General features: G+C 53.1%; 6 protein-coding genes across 6 annotated transcripts; 3 read left to right on the top strand and 3 right to left on the bottom strand.

The window, feature by feature from the left end:
• Positions 1 to 767: 767 nt before the first annotated feature.
• On the top strand, positions 768 to 1,534 carry K460DRAFT_351393 (uncharacterized protein; the record flags this gene model as incomplete). Its single annotated transcript, XM_040931571.1, has 3 exons — positions 768 to 779; positions 923 to 1,237; positions 1,310 to 1,534. 3 exons carry the CDS (start codon positions 768 to 770, stop codon positions 1,532 to 1,534), a joined length of 552 nt encoding a protein of 183 aa, XP_040794038.1.
• A 39-nt stretch (positions 1,535 to 1,573) lies between these two features.
• K460DRAFT_401496 (class II peroxidase) lies at positions 1,574 to 1,903 on the top strand (the record flags this gene model as incomplete). Its single annotated transcript, XM_040936424.1, has 1 exon — positions 1,574 to 1,903. The coding sequence occupies one exon, from the start codon at positions 1,574 to 1,576 to the stop codon at positions 1,901 to 1,903; it is 330 nt and encodes a 109-aa protein (XP_040794037.1).
• A 1,737-nt stretch (positions 1,904 to 3,640) lies between these two features.
• Positions 3,641 to 7,049, bottom strand: K460DRAFT_270246 (uncharacterized protein; the record flags this gene model as incomplete). Its single annotated transcript, XM_040927631.1, has 5 exons — positions 3,641 to 4,962; positions 5,018 to 5,267; positions 5,340 to 5,547; positions 5,609 to 5,961; positions 6,096 to 7,049. The coding sequence occupies 5 exons, from the start codon at positions 7,047 to 7,049 to the stop codon at positions 3,641 to 3,643; spliced, it is 3,087 nt and encodes a 1,028-aa protein (XP_040794036.1).
• Positions 7,050 to 8,881: 1,832 nt separating this feature from the next.
• Positions 8,882 to 12,911, bottom strand: K460DRAFT_272369 (two-component histidine kinase; the record flags this gene model as incomplete). Its single annotated transcript, XM_040927794.1, has 3 exons — positions 8,882 to 9,163; positions 9,214 to 9,345; positions 9,396 to 12,911. The coding sequence occupies 3 exons, from the start codon at positions 12,909 to 12,911 to the stop codon at positions 8,882 to 8,884; spliced, it is 3,930 nt and encodes a 1,309-aa protein (XP_040794035.1).
• A 1,555-nt stretch (positions 12,912 to 14,466) lies between these two features.
• Positions 14,467 to 17,196, bottom strand: K460DRAFT_362213 (uncharacterized protein). The gene is made up of 5 exons (XM_040932607.1): positions 17,049 to 17,196; positions 16,544 to 16,991; positions 15,097 to 16,486; positions 14,918 to 15,041; positions 14,467 to 14,864 (listed from the first exon to the last, which is right to left on the bottom strand). The coding sequence occupies exons 2-5, from the start codon at positions 16,965 to 16,967 to the stop codon at positions 14,646 to 14,648; spliced, it is 2,157 nt and encodes a 718-aa protein (XP_040794034.1). The 5' UTR covers positions 16,968 to 16,991; positions 17,049 to 17,196; the 3' UTR covers positions 14,467 to 14,645.
• Positions 17,197 to 17,288: 92 nt separating this feature from the next.
• K460DRAFT_329562 (uncharacterized protein) lies at positions 17,289 to 19,314 on the top strand. Its single transcript, XM_040930747.1, has 4 exons — positions 17,289 to 17,595; positions 17,652 to 18,056; positions 18,104 to 18,387; positions 18,475 to 19,314. The coding sequence occupies exons 1-4, from the start codon at positions 17,529 to 17,531 to the stop codon at positions 19,171 to 19,173; spliced, it is 1,455 nt and encodes a 484-aa protein (XP_040794033.1). The 5' UTR covers positions 17,289 to 17,528; the 3' UTR covers positions 19,174 to 19,314.
• The last annotated feature ends 255 nt before the right edge of the window (positions 19,315 to 19,569 follow it).

Genomic DNA, 19,569 nt, shown 5'->3' with positions numbered 1-19,569 from the left:
AGTCCTTTGATTGAGCACCTCATATGCCTAGGAATAAGGCGACGCAATCCAGTCAGAGAGAGGTTTGCTAATGTTGACGGATAGACGAAAGCCTAGGTAGCCCCCTTTCTTTGGGCGGTTGAATAATCTATTTGACAGGGTGTGGTAGGTACACATCGTGAACTAAGTTTACGAACTTTGTCGCGACAAGCGGATGATGATTTAAACTGATGCAAAAATGCAACGCCAGTGCGAAAGTTGTTTCCTAATTCTCGGCCTTTCTTTAATAATGATTCAACCTAAACTCTGCGGCCTGATATGAGAGATTACTTATATTCACGTGAGCTGTTCATTCACTTATGCACTAGTCAGTGCGGGTTCCGTATATTCCTGTTCTGGAAATTACTGACGCAGCCGCTAAATTACCAAGACTTAAAAGTTACGGATGAAAGCTGATCTGGAAACGGATCAGTTCAAGATTAAAAGAGTGCACGAGGGGCTAAATCACGTGGACGATCTGGAAGGTGATTCGCGCTCTAGTCTCAGATTACGAGCCTGTGGGGGCGTGGACCAAGTACGAGCGAGCATTGAGCGCCATGATCTCTAGGATTTTGAGCCCTTCATAAGTGATAACCGGAGTGAAGTAGAAGAGTGAAAATGAGCAATACTGAACTGTAATATGCTGAGTCAGCGACTGTTCCTAGATTACAACGAGCTTTTGAGGACGTACTGAAAGTAGCCGCGATGCCTAGCTGTACTTAGGCCATCTTACGAGGGGTCAAGTTGCGATGGTCATGGAAGTGCGTCGGCAGGAAATCGTGCTTCGACTCGACTCCACTTCTCTTCAATCGGTACCCCTCGGCATCGCCATCTTACAGGAAACCTTGTTCTTCTCGTATGCTGCTTGTCCCATGGCCTTTGTTCGACCACTGTAGATCTGCAGGTAGTGAAATCCAGACTGGCGGTCGTGCCTGCTGAGGGAGCTGACCCGAATGATGAAGTTAATCCAGTCGACGAAGCTAATCCCGTCGATGAGGTAGATCCAAACGAGGAAGCACCTGAAGACGGCGAGATCGAAGACCCTGATGCACCAGAGGACGATGAAGAGGATTTGCCAGACGATGAGCAAGAAGATGAGGGCGAGGAAGGCGAGAAGATTCTAATTGGCGATCTTGTGGACGGAAGCAACACGCCCGAAGCTCAGAATATTGCCAATCTTCTACTCGATAACAAGAACACTAAAGAAGAGAACTTTGAAGTAGGGACAAGGCCTGGCCACGAGGGCCACACCGGTTGCGAAACATCCAGCGACCCGTGCTGCAGGTGGTAGTTCATCTCGCAGGAGTTGACTGAGGCATTCACCGAAGCCGATGGGCAATGCACGCGGCAATCTATTCGCATGGGTTTCCATGATGCCGGTACTTGGTCATCAAAACTGGCAGCAGCTGGGCAAGACTACGGTGGTGCTGATGGCAGCCTTGTCTTCTACGGCGAGCTCACCAGGCCGGAGAACTTTGGGCTCGAAAGTGCCGCTGGCTTCGCACAGCAGCTTTAGGACAAGTACAACGTCTCCATGGTGGATATCGTACAGTATATGGCCACTCATGCCACCGTTTCGTGCCCGCTAGGACCTCGCGTTCGTACGTATGTAGGCCGAAAGGACGCTACCAAAGCAGCTCCAGACGGCCTCCTGCCGAGTGTCCATGCACCTGCGGATGATCTGGTTGCGCTGTTCGCCGATAAAACTATATCTGCACACGACCTGACCGCACTTCTGGGCGATCATTCAACTTCCACTTGGAAGAGTGTCGATAGCTCTAAAGCTGGGTTCCCCCAAGATTCTACACCTGGCGTATGGGACGTGAATTACTACAACGAGACTTTCAAAGAGAACGAAAATGAATGCATCTACAAGTTTGAATAGGACGTCAAGCTTTCGAAGCATGCGGCCATTGCTTCAGAATAGCAAAAGTTTGTTGGAGACCAGCATCATTGGAACGAAGACTATGCTCAAGCTTATCTTCGCTTGTCCCTGCTTGGTGTGAGGAACATCAATGAGCTCAAAGAGTGCACTTTGACCTTGCCGGCCCAAAAGGGCACTGCCCAAGGATTCAGATGTCACCGCGAAATGCCCGAAGGCTTCATCCAGCTCTCTTATCACTTCTTCCACCACGGTTTCTTCGGATACATCAACCAGCATGTCACTTTCGACCACGAATGTACTGGAAACGAACACTACGAGCTCGGCACCAACCAGCTCTGTTAGCCTCTCACCGTCTACGTCGACGTCCCCCTCGATGCTCATCTCGGAAACAACATCAACACGTTCATCCAGTACATCAACATCTCGTATTACTTCATCAGTTACCCATCCTACCTCAACAAGCCATATATTCTACAACGCAGAGGGATAGTAGCTCAACCAGCAAGCCAATCTCAACCAAGAAATCTACTTCAACTACTAAGCCTACATCAACTCGGAGGTCTAGCTACACAGCGAGATCAACGATGAGACCTCCAAGCACCAGGTCGTCCTCGACAAGAAGATCTAGCTCCACCGCCAAGCTTACTTACACTCGGAAAACTAGCACCAGCAGTAGGCCTACAAGCACCAATCTACCCACCTCATCGCGTAGAATCTCCACACCTAAACCTTCCCCGAGCACAAAGCGGTACACCGCCCATGCAATGTCTAATTCCAAGAGGACAGCGAGCCCGAGCCAATCGACCAAGTTGCCAATAACTACATCGCGCAGCAGCACAGTGAATAGTAGGGCAACCTCCAGTGTGGAACAATTCACCACGTCTCCTATCCGTAGCTCGACAAAGACCTCATATCCCAGTCCATCCTTCCACCGCGTACCTTTTCGCACCGCTACACGCAAGGCGACTACAACTACGTCAACAACACGCGGCTCAACTTCCTCCGTCGTCTGCTTCACGCACATCGGCATGTAGCAACGTCACTGCATCCATCTCCGGGACGCAGACAACGTCGTTTAGTTGTCGCGCAAGTAGCGCTGTATCGTCGACGTATACACGTAGATATCAGGTTCTGTAAATACTCATGATTGTGTAAAAGTTTGATACATTCTTTTGTTCTTGTATATAATCTTTTTATACCATGCATATATCATATCGTAAATGAGTCAAAACTCATAGAAAAATGTTATCATTTCCATGGAGTATTAACTTTTCTTTGTAGACAAGACTTCACCTCTATTGATTGGCTCTGAAGTCCGGGCGATTTGGGAAGGGGCGGAGAAGAATCAGACTTTCAACAGCTAGTTCACAAAATCAATTTTCGCCTACGAGTTGACATCATGATCGACCAGGCCGAAGAACTTCACGACATCACACAATGAGCAGCTTGGAAGAAATTCAAATCTGAATTCGCACTACGTAGCTGTCCGCGTAGTGTCTGTCATGTCTGTCATCAAATCTCACATGACCGTCGTAGTACCATAGCCCTTGAAACAATCTTGCGCCGATAACACCATAGAGAGTCTTCCATGATCATTGTAGATCGGGTATCGAGATGCGAAAGTAAATGCCATCGAGTAAGTATGCGAGGCTGGGAAAGAAACAACGAAATCGTAACCCCTGGAGATAAAACCCATGCCAACAGTTGGGCTGCTGACTGTTATGGCACTCCGTTTAATTACATACCGAACAGGAACCTGAGCTCTTGGACGTTGAGGCGGGTGAGGCTCTTCGAGGCCTGTTCGTCGAGAGCAGCTCCGATGATCAAACGTTTCCTATCTTGCAAGGAGCATATGCGATCTTCAACGGTCTCAGGGACGAGGACGCGGTGTACGGTAACCTCGCGTGGCTGAGGCATGCGATGGGCGCGGTCTACTGCTTGATCCTCGATAAACGGGTTCCAAAAGGGATCGAGGATGATGACTTGAGATGCCTTCCAGAGATTGAGACCAGCATTGCCAGCCTTGAGAGAGACAAGCATGACGTTCTCGTTCGGGTCATCCATGAAGGCATTGACCGCATCGTCCCGCTCATCCATCTTCATGCTACCATCGTAGCGTTGATACCGAAATTTCTTCTGCGACAGAGGAACCTCGACTAGGTCGAGCAGGGAGGTGAACTGAGAGAAGATCAGGGTCTTCTCAGTCGGATCATTCTTCTGTATGTCGCCCAGGAGCTCGACCGTCTTCTGGATCTTCGCGGACATGACGAACGTCTTCTCGAGGCGACGGATATATCGCTTCTTGGCTGCCTTGTTTCGAAGAGATTCTTTCTTGAGCTGAGCAAGGGTTTTTGTCGGCTTGGCACGTCCCTTGCCCTTGGCTTTGCCCTTCTTATCCTTCTTCGACTTCTTGCCGGTTGCCTTTGCGCTAGGTTCTCCATGGGAACCGACTTCACTATCATTGGCCTCGACGAAATCATACTCTTCATCTTCTTCATCTTCGACGACGAAGCCAGCCAAATTGCCCCTGTCATCCACATCTTCGTCGTCGTCGTCGTCTTCAGAATCGGTGTCCGAATCAGACTCTAAGGAGTCGCCACCCAAGAGTTCTGGCTCTGGGCTAAGTTTCTCCGGGCAGTGCACCTTGCAGAAATGCTTGTAGTCGGTGATCAGCTTTGCTTTCAAGTCACCTCGACAATGAGGACATTTCGCAGTAGCGCCCTCCTCGTTGCCCTCTTGTATTAATCTCGCAGGGTCGATAAGTTTCTGAACGCACTCGCCACATATAGTATGGCCGCAGGGGACAATGATGGTTGGGTTGGGGTCGGCTTCCAAGCATATTGGACATTCGAAAGAATCGGAAGCCGCTTCCTTCAGCCTACCGATGACATCTTCTCGGAGTTCTTGAGCACGACCAAGGAGATCATCTTCAGCAATTCCCTCGGTGGCCGGCTGGCTGAGATCTTTGATGAGGTGGGGATGGCAGCAGGCTTGGCGCATCCTCAGCAGCATGACCAGGATATTAGCGTAGTTGGCTGTATTTAATTTGTTAGCAAGTACTTTTAAAGTCCCAGACGCGCTCAAGAAGATGCATTGCTCATATAGTCAACTTACCTGACATGGCGTTTCTGTCCAGATACTTGTTCATCTGTAATTGAGACTTCTCCTCTAAGGCCTTGTAGACAAGGTGCTCGTCATCACTGAACTCAACGTTGTCGAGCGTCGTGTGCTTAGCCGGAATAGTGCAGATTTCCTGACCATCTACGATCGAGGTCTTCTGTCGCCGCAACATGACAGATCTGAGTAGGATCTGTACACGATTCATCGCTTTTTTCTGAGTGACCGGATGTGTCTGCTTCACGGGCTACAGGGATCGGTCAGTAAATGCGAAGGCCTTGGGAGTCGCTTCTGTAGGTAGACTATCAGGAACACTCACCCTGCTGATATCTTGGCTGAATTTATGCCAGTCACTGTAGGGATGTATATGTAAGAAGCGGAGCATTGGGTATAGCTCATCCACAGTATTCATCATGGGTGTGCCTGTCATACAAAGGCGGTGTCGAGCCTGGATGTCAGCAGATGCTTTTGACTGGGTAGTCCTGCGGTTCTTGATGCCATGCGCCTCATCGATTATCACCCTATACCTATATTGGATTAGCAACTAAACAACATGTAGTCGACTAGAATCTTAGGGGTTTGACCTACCACATGCACTCGTGACCCAATATCGCCAGCTTGTCTTGCGGCTTGCGGCGGAAGTCAGGCTCCCGCGTCTCTCGCTCGTGAAGCATACTCTCCTTTCGCGTCTCCTTCTGCTTGAACTCCGAGGTGAGAGTACCAAAAGTGGTGAGGACAACGTCGAATTGACGAAGGCGGCTGAAGTCGGCCTTCTTGCCTTTGCCCCAGTACAAGTAGACGCTTAACGCATAGCGGGGGTGAATATGGCGCGCAATCTCCTTCTCCCATTGCCTCATCAAGGCCACGGGCGCGATTATCAGCGTTGTCCGGCAGAGTGGATCCGTTGAAGGGCGAGCACAGATGAGTGCAAGAGCTTGGACCTAGATGTTGTTAGTAGAGTGGCTTGGTGGGTCATGCGGCCCCTCGCGAAGCGGTCCGAATGCTAAATCAGAATCGCAAAGGTGGAAAGGAGAGTAAGAACTCTGCGAGGGCTAGAACATCGGATTTAACTCACCGTCTTGCCTAAGCCCATCTCATCGGCCAAGATGCCGCCCTTGGCGACGCTATTCTCCATCTTCAACAGCCAAGTGAGGCCAATTTTCTGATACTCTTTCAGAGTGGAGCACATGATCTTTGGTGTTGGCTCTCTATCCGCAGGACTCTCGCCGTGCTCCTTGATATTTTCAAAGAGCTTCTCGATCGCATCTGGATCCACCCCCGTCAAAGGAGATTCACCATAGTCGTCGGAGTCACTCTCGCCTGGACGTCCGGGCGGATATGGAATTCCTTGGAAAGGGATACCAGGAGCGATTGGGTAGTTGCCCGGCATTGGTTGCTGGTTGAAGGCATAGCCACCACCTGCTGGAGTCGGGGTAACTAGAAACTGGGCAAGTTCTGAATATTGCATGTAATCCTGGTGGAATGCATCTACTGGGCCCGGACGAGCATCATCCTGGTAGGCGTTGATCAATTCCGGGAATGGGTCTTGGAAAGGCGCATGGAGCGGCGCGTGGAAAGGCTCAGGGAAAGGTTCAGGACTAGGAGGGTCTGACTGCGTCAGGTCTATGATGGGCACAGAGTTGGAGAAGCGGCTGGGCAACGTCCATTGCTGAGGGTCGTCCGTTCCTGCGCCTTCGAAGAGAGAACTAGGTGTGCTAGGCGTGACTGGGCTCGGTTGGGCACTGAGCCGCTTCGCCTCAGGGTAGTCTGCTGGTCCAAGGCTACGCTTGCGGGTGGACGACGATTCGCCAGGTGTATGGGTAGCCAACTGATAACCGTACGGCGGCGGGGTGTGGACATTGTTTGTGCCTGATGGTCCTGCCCCACCTCGTTGTACTTCTGCAAGTTCCTGGTATAGGTCGGTTAGGATGGCCTCGTAGTATGGCTTGTCGGCGGGCTCGGAGGTTTGAAGCACCTCACTGATCATTTCGACTAGAGGTTGAGGGCACAATGTTAGTAGTTGTTGCATGTGTAGCTTGTACTCGAGCGTTACATACTGTTGTCCTCGATGGCGACGGCATCGCCGTGTTGGGAGGCCATGTTGACAAGCTCGATTGGCGTAGGCAATGCTCAGCCTGACCACTGCCGTTGCACTACACGGGACTCGATCGATCCGTTCAGCCCGTAGCCAGATGACCGAAGGCAATGGGTTGAGGCAGGTCGATGAGGTTTTGGTCGGCGGCGGAGGCGGCGGCGGCGGGCTAGCCCGGATCTTAAGGGTATCGGCAATCCTACAGCGCGGTGAAGTGAAGGGAGAGTTGCGATTGAATGTGAAGCATATACCAGACTGCCGTGGCTGCCCAGACTCGAAGGACGAGGGAAATGAGGCAGTTGCAGACTACTGGCGCAACGCGTCGCGCAGCCTTGTGCGCAGACTTCGCGAACAGGAGAAAGCAAGCGATAAACAGAGGAAACCCTGGAACAAAGAAGCGTCTAGACGGTACAAAAAGGGCACAAGGCGGCCTCCCGTCCGGGGGTCATGGAGCCGGTTGGTAGCCTCGCGGTGGGGTGTTGACGACGACGCGATGCTCTGGGGGTCCCGTTAGTATCGATAGGTTGCCGTGGTAGGCTGTGCCTGACATCATCTGTCCAATTAAATCTACTGGGTTGCGTGCAAACGCCGGACGGGGCCAAAGATGCGTCGCTGAGCTGCCGAGTTGCTCACGAGGCCGAAAGCTGCGTTGCTCAACATCTTGTTCCGGTGAAAGGAGCAAACAAGCTTGGCATGCAGGATGGCTCCATAAGGTTCAAGCTAGACGCGCGAGACACGCGAACTCGACTGATATTCACTTCTATAGTACAGTAGAAGTAATTTCCAATTGCGAATTACTTGATACAGTCCACACATATATCGACAGCCAGCTAGAGCCGTATAGCTTGATAGCGAGAGCAGTCTCACCCCCGCCCTGTTCGTCATGTGTGCAAGGAAGCACAAGACGCACCGAACCGCATTGTGATATGTGACGAACAGCGCCACCGAGAGGGAGATATCGCAGATGCAGACTGGAGACGAAGGGTACTCCTTGATGTGGTGGGTAGCTTTTCATAATCATCTAGCACTCAAACCAAGACATCACAAAGTCACGATAAAAAGAATCACAGCGAAACTTGATAGGGCAAGCTTACTACCCCATTGCTCACTGACACACGTCCACAACTAAGAATAGTCCCGAGGTGGAACAGACAACAGTATAGTGAAAAGTTCAACAGCAAGAAGCGACCGACAATTTGTCCATCAAAATGAATCGATTCCAAGTCGAGAGATGGATAGAGATAGAGAGGTAGAAAAAGGCGGCAGCAACAACGCATCCATAAGTACGCCCCCAGTTCCCCACACACCTTATCAGACACCCCCACCCCCCAAAACAAGGGGTAGAAACCACGAGACAACTCCCAACTATGCAAAAAAAAAAAGGGTTGGAAGGAAACAAAACGATATATGCGAGAAGAAGAAGACAATGAGATGGGAAATGACAAAACCCATCGCTCTCTCTCTCTCTCTCTCTCTCGCCCGCACAACCGACAGTCAGTAGTAGTGCCCATCTTGAACCAAAAAAGTTTGTTTCTCAACAATTGAAAACGCCCAGTCCAGCTCCCGTTCGTTACAGTCTTACACTTGCTCGTTTGGTGCAGAAATGACCTTACCGCACCAAAGAGGATTATCCATCCGCTACAATCCGGCTCAATTGTCAGGCTCGCGAAGCCGTCCGACCTAGGGCTATTCGAGCCTTCTCCTCTTCCTTGGCGAGTTTCAGCTGCTATGGCTCCGAAGCAGAAGCTGCTAATCGTCAGGAATCGCACTTACAAACTCGCGGACAAGGCACGTACTCTCTCTACACTGCTAGAATCCGTCTGGTCCACCGCTAGCAGCTTGGGGCTATCAGCCGCATTCCCTCTCTCTGTAAAGCCTCTTGCTTCAATCTGCGGGCGCTTCTTTGCTGGGCTGCCACCGGGGAGCTGGAGCTCGGGCAGGTGATCTATCGTGTGGCGGCTGTCGTGGTCATAGAGATTACCACCAAGTGTGGCGCAGCGAAGTATGGTTTGGATGAGTTGGTTTTGGCGAAGCGGTTTGGACAGGTAGTCCTGATCAAGTCAGTATGGCACGGGGGAGTTACTGAGTGGCAAAGACCTACGTCCATCTGCGCCGCGAGACACTTCTCGCGATCGCCCACCATGGCGTGCGCAGTGAGGGCAATGACTGGTGTCGACGAGACGCCATTCTCACGCTCCCACTCACGGATTTTCGCGGTAGCTTCAAAACCACCCTGTTGTCCCTGTTAGCAGCGCTTAGTTTACAAGCCACATGTTAACTTACCATGACAGGCATTTGCACATCCATCAGCACGCAGTCGTAGCGCTTCTTTTGGATGTGCTCGAATGCCTCAAGACCATTGTTAGCCACAGTAACCCGGTGATGGTACTTCTCTAATATCCTGACCGCAAGCTTCTGGTTCACGGCGTTGTCCTCGGCAAGGAGAATGTTGAACGACTTCGAGTGGTCAGAGACCAGGGGCGCCGCACGGCCATCAAGTGCAGGAATGAGCGCATTGCCTAGATCGATCGGGAGACATGGCGTGGTCATATAACTTGAAATGCCGTTCTCAAGAGCCGACCTCAGGCTAATTGCTACATGTGGGGTGAGCATGACAAGTGGAATATACTTGAACCGCTCTGCCACCCTGAGCTCGCGCGCCGTTTTTTCATTGTCAACGATTACGCAGTCGTATGGCATGTCAGTTCTCTTAGCTGTGTCAGGGACTTGTTCAACCGTATTGACAACCATCGGCACCAGGTCCAGAGTCTTCAAGTGGTCGATGATCTTATCCGAGAATTTGGTGTGGCCTTGGTCGACAAAAAGCACGGTGTGCTGTTTGTATGCCGCAAGCTGAGGCTGAATAGCAGCCAGCTCGGGGTGACCGAGACGAACTCTGCACGTAAAATAGAAGATGCTGCCCTTGCCAAAGTCTGATTCGACCCACATGCGACCGCCCATGAGGGTAACAAGACGCTTGGAGATGGACAATCCCAACCCAGTACCACCGAACTTCCTGGTAGTCGAGCCGTCAGCCTGCTGGAAGGTGTCGAAAATCAAGTTGAGCTTGTCACCACGGATACCGATGCCAGTATCTGAAACAGCGAACTGGAAGACGTATTGATCTGGACCACACTCCTGTTCTTGCGCCATGGATATGGCAACCTTGACCTCTCCAAGCTCCGTGAATTTGATCGCATTACCGACCAGGTTGAGAATAATCTGGCGCAGCCTGAACGAGTCACCAACGACGTAGTCTGGAACCTTGAAGGATACGTCGTAGGCGAGATTCAGTTTGCGCTCGTTGGCTCTTGAGGCTAATGATTTAAGTGCGTTGAAGATGGTGCCACGCATGGAAAATGGAATCTCTTCCATGACCATACGGTTGGCCTCGATTTTACTGATGTCGAGAATATCGTCGATGATTGTCAAAAGCTGACCAGCCAAGTTATGTACAATGGTCAACATCTCACGCTGCGCATGCGTGAGATCGGTATCGAGGGTGAGCTGCGTCATTCCAATAATACCGTTCATAGGCGTTCGAATTTCGTGCGACATGTTTGCCAGGAACTCCGACTTGGTCTTGTTGGCCAACTCGGCTGCCTCCCTGGCAGCCGTATTCCTCTGGATACTCTCTCGCAAACTGGACACCATCTGATTGATCTTCCTCTTCAGCTCGTCCATCTCGCCGGATGCTTCAACGGTGATCTGAGTGAACTTGCCCTCCATGGCAGCATTGGTGATGTCGCCGAAAGCGCGCACTTGCGATGTCAGATTCTGAGCCATGGTGTTGACATCGGTAGTGATTTCCTTCCAGCGTCCGTCGATGTCTCTGACATCAGCCTGGCCACCCATTTTTCCATCGACACCCACATCGCGAGCTACTCGCTTCACAGCGAGTGACCATTCGTCCAGCCTCATGACCATGTCGTTGATGGTGTCTTTGAGCAGCCGGATTTCTCCTTCAGCGTCTACGTGGACTCTTCTGCTCATGTCTCCCTTGGCGATAGCTTGAGTGACTTCCGAGATACTTCGCACTTGTAATGTGAGATTTTGGGCCATGGTGTTGACATTGTTGGTTAGATCCTTCCATTTGCCTTCAACGTTGTCGACTTGAGCTTGGCCTCCAAGGATTCCGTCCGTTCCGACCTCGCGCGCGACCTTGCTAACTTCTTGTGCGAACGTATTCAGACGGTCTACCATGGTGTTGATGGTTATCTTCAGAGACAGAATCTCACCCTGAACCTCTGCTTTGACTTTTCTGCTGAGATCTCCACGTGCGACAGCTGTCGTGACCTCCGCAATCTCGCGCACCTGCGTCGTCAAGTTCATGGCCATGCCGTTCACGTTCTCAGTGAGGTCTTTCCAGGTGCCCTCAACGCCGTGTACAGTAGCTTGTCCGCCGAGTCGTCCCTCCGATCCGACCTCTCTCGCAATCTTCGTTACTTCGTGAGCAAACTGCTGCAGTTGGTCCACCATGCGATTGATTGTATTCTTGAGCTCTAGAATCTCGCCTTTGCACTCGGCTTCGACCTTGCGGGTAAGGTTTCCTTGTGCGACAGCGGTTGTCACCTGGGCGATATCTCGCACTTGCGTAGTAAGGTTCTGTGCCATGGCGTTCACGTTGACTGTGAGCTCGTTCCACATGCCCTTGACACCGGCAATCTCAGCCTGTCCACCGAGCTTGCCTTCGGTACCGACATCTCTAGCCACCTTTGTAACTTCGGTTGCAAATGACTGCAACTGATCCACCATGGTATTGATTGTCTGTTGAAGCTGCAAGATTTCACCTCGGGCTGGACGTTCGATCTTTCGGCTCAGATCGCCATGGGCGACGGCAGTGGTAACAACAGCAATCTCTCGCACCTGCTCGGTAAGGTTCTTGGCCATGACATTGACGCTATCAGTTAATTCAGCCCAAATACCAGCGACGCCAGGAAGATTGGCTTGACCACCAAGTCTGCCTTCAGTGCCGACTTCTCTGGCTAGGAACGTGACTTGACTAGCAAACTCCTGCAGCTGGTCGACCATGGTGTTGATAGTGCGCTTGAATAGGGTGATTTCAGGGTCCATCTCCTTTGCATGGATCAGGACCTTTTTGCTGAGGTCACCCATAGCGACGGCTGTGACAATGGCGCCAATCTCTCGCAGGGCCTTTTGGAAAGCCAGGTTGGCTTGCTGATGCTTGCCCAGCTCACGCTTCAGGGCACCAATATCCTCGATTCCATGTTCAAAGACGATGTTCTGGTTAGTGAGCTGCTTGTTTACTTCGGCGGAGAGGTTGTCGATGTGTTCGCGTTGGTTCTTGATCTGGTCGGCTTGCTTGTTGAGATGATCGCGTAGATAGTTGAGCTGTTCTTCGGTGAGTGCGGCGGCAGGCTCCTCGGATTCGCCATTGGACTCCTTCGCAGCCAGCCAGTTGCTAACCCAGAGGGCTCTCTCCTTGTTGGAGCCGCGGCGAGCGTGGCTAAGAGGGCCGTTGCTGGCGCGGAAGGCGCCTGTGGGCGTGTAGACCAGACCATCTTCTTGCGGCTCGCCTGCCGGGGTCATGGGGAATGTGTTGTGGTTGACGACGGCATTGCTTTTGTGCTCGAGGAAATCTATCCTTGCGCAGAGCGCGGCTATCTCCTGTTCGAGGTGTGCCTTTTCCTCCGAGGCAGGCCCCGGCAGCTCGAGGGCAGCGTGCTTGGCGCCATTGGCGGCGATTTGTGCAGGGAACGAGGGCTCGTGGGAGGGATCGTGTTGTTTGGCGAGGTTTTTGATAATGTCCGCAAGGCCGGCATACGTCTCGGCGGACATCGCTGCGGGCGAGATGGGGTAGCTAGAGGCGTGCTAGATGCGCATTGGGGATTGGAAATGGACGGGCGCGGTCAGCCGCGGGGTATCGTATCGTAGAGGGTGTGATGAGAAAAAGGATTAGGGACGTGGGCGGCAGTCTGCGAAAAGAATCGCGAGATGGGCTCGGTGGTGTCCAAAGGGACGAGGGTCCCCGCGAGAGCAACGGGCGCGCCAGTCCAGGGTGTTGGCTGCTCCAAAGAGGGTTGGCGTGCTCCTGATGGCTGCTGGCACGAGGGAAGTTCAGGCGAGGTGAATACGGGCCACTCCGCGGAGGCGTTGCTCGAGAGGCTTCAAGGTGTGTGTCAACAAAGGCAAGAAGGCCGGGGCGATAGTGGCTGGAGCAGCGTGTGTATAATAGGCAAGACGCGAAGTTTTGTCGTGAAATGGTCCTGTTCACCCGGAAGAGATGGTCGACAGCCTTTCTTCCCTTTCCAAGCACCATGTCCAAGCCCAAAGCTGCCATCCACAGCTGTCAGTTTTTGGCGCTAGGCCGTAGTGAGCATCCCTAGTCCCCACCCGCGAATCTCGATCCGTCGTGCCAGAGAAACCGAGAAACCGCCATAGTGCAATGCTAGTCCAGTACGCCGTCACGGTCACGCCCTCACCAAGCAGCCAACAACGAAACGTCCCACTACCAACGACAAAGACACTGCTGTGCTCCCTTTGGGTGCCTCACTCCCGCAGAGGGTCAGAGGTGCATGGCATGGCGCTCACGATCATCGACGTCACATGGCCTCTGCGCACATATTCCCCAGCCAGACATTAAGATGAGTTGTGTGACATCAGTGCCCCCCCCAGGCTGCATCTCCACTCCATGAATCTCGGGAATCCTAGACAGCATGGCCGTTTTGGTAAACGACAGGCGCTGACGAATTGTACGTCGGCCAAAGGGCCCCCCTCCCTCCAGTGTCGTGCAAGCAGCGAATAGGGGTTAATTTGCCACAGCTGTGGTGGAGACTAGACACGAGAAACTCGGTCAAAGCCCTGAATCAGCAGTGATTGCCCCTCCGTCACTGCCGCGTCGCCCTCTTATTCTTCTTTAGCACCCACTTGATCGGGCGGGCATGGAATTTCCTCGTCCAAGTCAGTCTGGCAATGACTGGCCCTCTCCTGTTTGATCATCGCTGCCACAGCGCATCTAGTACTCCCTCACTATGTTTCAAAAAAAAAAAAACCACGTCGTGTATCCCGCCGAGCCTTCCCTCTTCTCTCGGCAGCTTCCAGGGCTGCACCTTTCCTCCTCACTGGCGCCCACCAAGTGGGGTGCTGCTGGCTCTCTGCCTCACCGGCACACTCCCGCAACACGCCTCCAACAAAGTTTGGATGCCAACCACCCTCTCGTCGTGCACATTCAGGGTCTTTGCATGCTAAATTAGCCTTGCTCAAGCGCTGATTCGGGTGGATCGCTTCCTGTAGCCGAAGCCGACCTCTCAACGGCTCCTTGGCACAGCCAAGCTACATCCTGCATGGGAATAACACGTTCAATATGCTTTTCGTACACAATTAAGAACCCCCCCGCGCTGTGTAGCCATGCACATCTATGCTTCTTCGCTACTACTGGCCAAGCATAGGAAGCCATCGCTTGCCTGCAAAGTCAAACCCAAGACCTGAACCCGCCCAAACGCCCCACTTGTGCTACACTTTATCGTCGCTCATCCTAAAGCATCCTCAAACACCCTGCAAATGTACTTAGCTCTATGAGACACCGCCAAATCGCTCCGTCGTCCGACCGCCCCGATAGCTGCGATAGAAGTCCGCCGTCGGATCGGTTCCGAGGCCGTTCCACCCGTTGGCCCCAACATGCTGGCTCTCCTTGTGAGCTCTGCTAATCTTCTCTTGCAACTGAGACGCCCCAGAGTCGATGAGCTGGAGCTGTGCGAGTTGCGTGTTGAGCACCCGCACCACCTTTGTCAGCTGTACCATTCGTTAGCAGCTATTAAACAACCTAACCACTCATCAAGACTCACCGGATCATCTGGCTTGCCAGTTTTGCTGAGCGTTTGCGATGTGCTGTTGATCTCTTCAATCATCTCCGTAAGATCCTTGTTCAACTCGTTCAGCCTATCCTGTAGCTTCTCCGCGAGTTTGTACCTGTGTTACCGTCAGTGGTCTGCTTCTGTACATTCTAGACCAAAAATCTACTCACGTCCTCTCCCTCTCCTGGTCTGGACCGCGAAGGCCATCAGACTTTCCGCTCACACCGTGCATCTTCATCAAGTTCTCGATCTCCTTCTCGTAACGATCCAGATAAGAATCGAGCTCTTGCTGGTTCTCCTCCATCATCGTCAGCTGCCTCTCAACCTCAGCCGCATCGCGCTCTGCTTGGAACGTCTTCGAGTATAGCTGTCGGACCTTGTCTGAATTTTCGACTAGGGCCCGGTCCCACTGTGCAACCGTCTCGGATTGTTGTTGAAATTCCTTTTGGTACTTTGATAAATCGGCCGCCCAACGTGTGATAATCTCGTCCATAGACTTGTTCTTCAGTCGTGACTGAGCCGATGGTGTGGGACCAGCAGTTGAACTGGCGAGTCCGCTCTTTCCCGCATCGCCTCCCGCAGTCCCTGTGGTGGCTCCAAGGCTAGGGGCAGGTTGAGATGTAGTAGTTGATGATGCTGGTGGCGCTGCATTCGATGCGGGCTTGGTGAACAGAGAGGAAGTCGTGGTGGAGCTGGCCGCAGCTCCAGCAGCGGGCGGGGCTGAACTTCCTCCCCCAAGAGGAGGGAAGAGCGATGTACCCGATGTAGTCGTCGTAGTGGCTCCACCGGCCGTTGCAGTGGTTGTAGCTCCGCCTGCCGCCGTCGTATTTGCAGGCGTATTTGCAGGAGGTTTCCCCCAGTTGAAAGTAGAACCACCGCCCGTAGAAGCACCTGTGCTTGACCCTGTACCCGCAAAAAGATTGCTGGATGGAGCCGCAGAAGATGCTGGAGCCGCCATGCTCCCACCTAAGCTGAAGGAGGGCGTCGCGCCTGCTGTGGGCTGTGAAGGCGGTTGTGCAGCGGGCGTGGCTCCAAGGCTAAATCCTCCGGAAGGTTTGCTTGCCGGTGTCGACGAGGGCGTCGTACTACCAAGACTGCCGAAAAGACCGGGTTTAGGGGTGTTTTGCGCGGCCTGTGTACCAGGTGTCGCTGCTTGGTTTCCACCACCAAAGAGCCCGCTGGTAGGTGTAGATGCAGTGGGTGCGCTATTGTTGGCATCAGACGAAGCACCAGTGTTCCCGAGGCCGAAGAGTCCCGACCCAGGCGTCGAGCTACCTAGAGGTTTCGCAGCCGAGGGTCCTGGTGTGACTGCTCCGAACATACCAGGCGTAGAAGAAGACGTTGTCGATGGCTTCGCGGTTCCAAACAACGATGGGCCCGTCTGTGCAGCTCCAGGTGCCGGGTTGTTCTGTTGGCCAAACAAAGAAGAGCCGGTTTGGGCACTTCCGCTCGCTTGCTTGTTTTGGCCGAATAAACTGTTCCCGGGAGGTGCGCCAGCTGGTGTAGTAGATGGTAGGAAAGACGTCTTACTCGCTGCGGGCGTCGCTGTCGGTGTTGAGCCTGTGATACTACGTTAGAAGACTGGTGGGTTGTGGAATGTACAGGGATGGTACGTACCAGCTGTTGTACCGAAACCGAAAGAGGGTGTAGAGGATGGTGCAGCGCCGCCGGGAGTAGCTCCAGCGCCGCCAAATGCATTTCCAGGTTTAGGTGTATCGCCGCTGGGCTTTCCAAACCCGCCGAGGCCGCCAAAGGCGGACGTTGACGACGCGCCTGGCGTAGCTTGGCCTCCGCCAAAGAGACCGCCGGGCTTGCTCGCAGGTGTGCTCGAAGCGCCGCCTCCAAAAACACTCGATGAACTTGTGGCTGTATTGCCGCTGCCAAACAGTCCACTGCCTCCACTGCCAGGTGTGCTTGAAGCTGTGTCCGTGTTGCCGAAGAGTGACGATGTTGCTCCGCTGGACGAGCCCGCTGTGCCAAACAAAGATTTGTTCGGGGTGCTGCTGCTGTTCTGCTGGCCGAAGGAGAATGGCGACGCCATATTGACGGTCGATCGTAGAGGACTCTATTGGAGGGCGGTTAGCTGTGATGTGCACTGCAAGTTGAGTGAGAAGCTGTTTACATGGGTAGAAAGGTATGCTGGGTGGCGCAATTGGCGTAGGAGAAGTCGCAGCAGCAGAGAGATGCAGTATTAGCGCAGATGAAAGGGTACGGTGGGCTTTGCGAGCAGCTTCACGTCTTTCACGGCGCGTCCACTGTCGCAGCTGCCAAAAGTTAGGCAAACAGCGGCATGGGCCAGACTAGCGTCGGTGAATTGTTGTTCCCAGCTGAGCTCCCAGATGCGGGCCATGATTGAGCTCCAGACCGCTGTCCCCGCTACTGCTGGAGCCGTGCGTGAAACTCCACGACGACACCCTTAGCACATAGTGAGGCGCAGCAGCTTTTGGGTGCTCGTCCTGCTCTTTCCTCTGTACTCTTTCTTTTGCTTTTGCTCCCATCTTCTCTTCATCGACACTCAATTCTCTGCTCGCCAAAACACCACACGTCTCATCCCAAGGGCCCCGTCCGAGTAAAAGTGGAAGCATCACTTCTCAGTCTCAGCATGACGCACGACCTGGCACCGCCCCGCAAGAGTGTCGAGTTGGAGGACCCTGGTGCGAAGGAACTAGGTACGAAGGCTCTATTCTAGGCTGAGCCTATGAGGCCGCGTCTAATCGTCATATAGTAGAGTCGAGCGACGAGCACTTTTCTGATGCTTCCGAGGGCCGGCCTGGCAGATCAGATGCCACCTCACCAATCCCAATCACGCGAGTCGAGCGGGTAGATGACGAGCCAGCCCATGGCGAGGTCCCAGGAACGGACGCGTACAAGATGAGGACCCAAGACGCAGTGCCCGACGAGGTGGAAATCGTGCCGGATGGCACACGCAGTCGCAGCACCTCACGGGTAAGCATAAACGATCGACCTTTGACACCTGGAGGAACGCCAGTCCCGAAGACGGTCGTTGAAAAGGTCGACCCCGACCAGCCCAGCTACGGCGATGTCCCAGGCACACATGCGCACCACCTACGCCTCGCAGACGCTGAGCCGGATGTCATCGTCAAGGCACCTGAGCCTGCGCAGCGCAAAGGTACGTAGGGCATTCTCTTGGTGCCTCCTGCGTACCATTGACGGAAGAAGGGTCGCCAACTGCCTCGCTTGATAGGTATCCAGTAAGCACCAACGACGACGCAACCGAGTCTGCCTTGGATGCCGACTTGTCCGACCAGCCTGACGATGCTCACAACGACGAGGACGCGGGTGACGATGGGTTTGGCGATTTCGACGAGTTCGAAGAGGGCGGTGAGGGAGATGATTTCGGGGATTTTGACGATGGGTTTCAGCAAGGCGAGGAAGAGGCAGAGACGTCATTTGATAAACCCCCCGATCAACCTCCTGTACCTGCTCCTTCTATAGGTCCTGTAAGTCATGATTATCTAGCCCAAGCCCAGTGTTGCATTCGGCATGACAATTGCAGTGACATGATGACTGACTTTGGCTTTGCACAGCCTGTCCTTGATTTCGAACACCTCACATCGCTTGAAGACATCGTCGCAGCAACGCAGCCCTACATTGATGAGATCTACCCCTCGCCACAAGACATACCTATCATATCAACAAACCCTGAAGAAACTCGCTCCATATTCCTCTCTGAGCGGAGCCACTCATTATGGACACAATTAGTAGCACCACCACCACTCCAACCTCCCGACTGGGTCCGCTCCCGTATACGACGACTCTTTCTAGTCTCGCTTGGCGTCCCCGTCGACCTCGATGAAATCCTCCCCGCGTCGAAACAAAAGAAACTCATCTTGCCATCCATTCACATCCCCGGCTCAGAAACGCCGCGTCCGTCAGCAGATGGCCGCAACGGCGCGCTCGGGCGCGTCAAGCGGGATGAAAACGCCTCATCCACATCCGTCGACTCGTCTTCATCAAAACCCGACAGGAAACGAAAAGGGCCTCCGCCACCGCCCGAGCTAGATATCAGTTCAACGACGATGCTGTGCGCGACGACCGAGGCGGCGCTGAGCAATTTCACAATAGAAGAGTTAGAAACGCATGTCGAGCGGCTCAAGAGCTTACACGAGAGGGCGAACGAGGTGTTTGCGTATTGGCAGAAGAGATTGGAGAGTGCGCTGGGGGACAAGGATGCGTTTGAACAGGTCATTGAAAGTCTGGTTGCACATGCTAAGAAGCTGAGGTGATATGGCCCTTCTCACTATGTTGAGTAGAGTTATTAGATGGGTGTGAAATAATACCAGTTTTCGTCTAACAACTAAACTTGTATATCTGCTGCGTCACACTTTTGTGATTTCATGGTTAAAAATGTGCTTGCAACTTGGGTCAGCTTGACTGTACTTGCCGAGGCAACTAGGACTGCAGCTGCAGCGCAGGATCCGAAGAATTCCGGCATTTTGCGAGGAACGGGATCTTGTAGTGGGCTTTGGTATTTCAAGATTGCTCATTTGTGGATGTTGCTTCACTCTATGACTGCCTGCGATTCACGTGTGGGGGCTGTACCGGGTTAGGCAGAATTTGGGGAATAACAATCCGTCACAACAGGCGACGCATGTAGTCATTGGCGTTGAGAGAAGAGTTGG

The sequence above is a fragment of the Cucurbitaria berberidis genome (assembly GCF_010015615.1).
Source record: "Cucurbitaria berberidis CBS 394.84 unplaced genomic scaffold K460scaffold_1, whole genome shotgun sequence".
Taxonomy (NCBI): Eukaryota; Fungi; Ascomycota; class Dothideomycetes; order Pleosporales; family Cucurbitariaceae; genus Cucurbitaria; species Cucurbitaria berberidis.
Note: the sequence above shows the minus strand (reverse complement) of the source record. Positions and strands in the feature narration are given on the sequence as shown.

What these genes read in the sequence shown, in the direction of transcription:
- K460DRAFT_329562 (XM_040930747.1), top strand. Translation starts at nt 17,529, where the DNA reads ATGACGCACGACCTGGCACCGCCCCGCAAGAGTGTCGAGTTGGAGGAC. An exon ending in CCCTGGTGCGAAGGAACTAG is followed by an intron (nt 17,596 to 17,651) that starts GTACGAAGGCTC and finishes ATCGTCATATAG; the next exon opens with TAGAGTCGAGCGACGAGCAC. An exon ending in TGAGCCTGCGCAGCGCAAAG is followed by an intron (nt 18,057 to 18,103) that starts GTACGTAGGGCA and finishes CATTGACGGAAG; the next exon opens with AAGGGTCGCCAACTGCCTCG.
- K460DRAFT_362213 (XM_040932607.1), bottom strand. Translation starts at nt 16,967, where the DNA reads ATGGCGTCGCCATTCTCCTTCGGCCAGCAGAACAGCAGCAGCACCCCG. An exon ending in GACCAGGAGAGGGAGAGGAC is followed by an intron (nt 15,042 to 15,096) that starts GTGAGTAGATTT and finishes ACGGTAACACAG; the next exon opens with GTACAAACTCGCGGAGAAGC. An exon ending in CTGGCAAGCCAGATGATCCG is followed by an intron (nt 14,865 to 14,917) that starts GTGAGTCTTGAT and finishes CGAATGGTACAG; the next exon opens with CTGACAAAGGTGGTGCGGGT.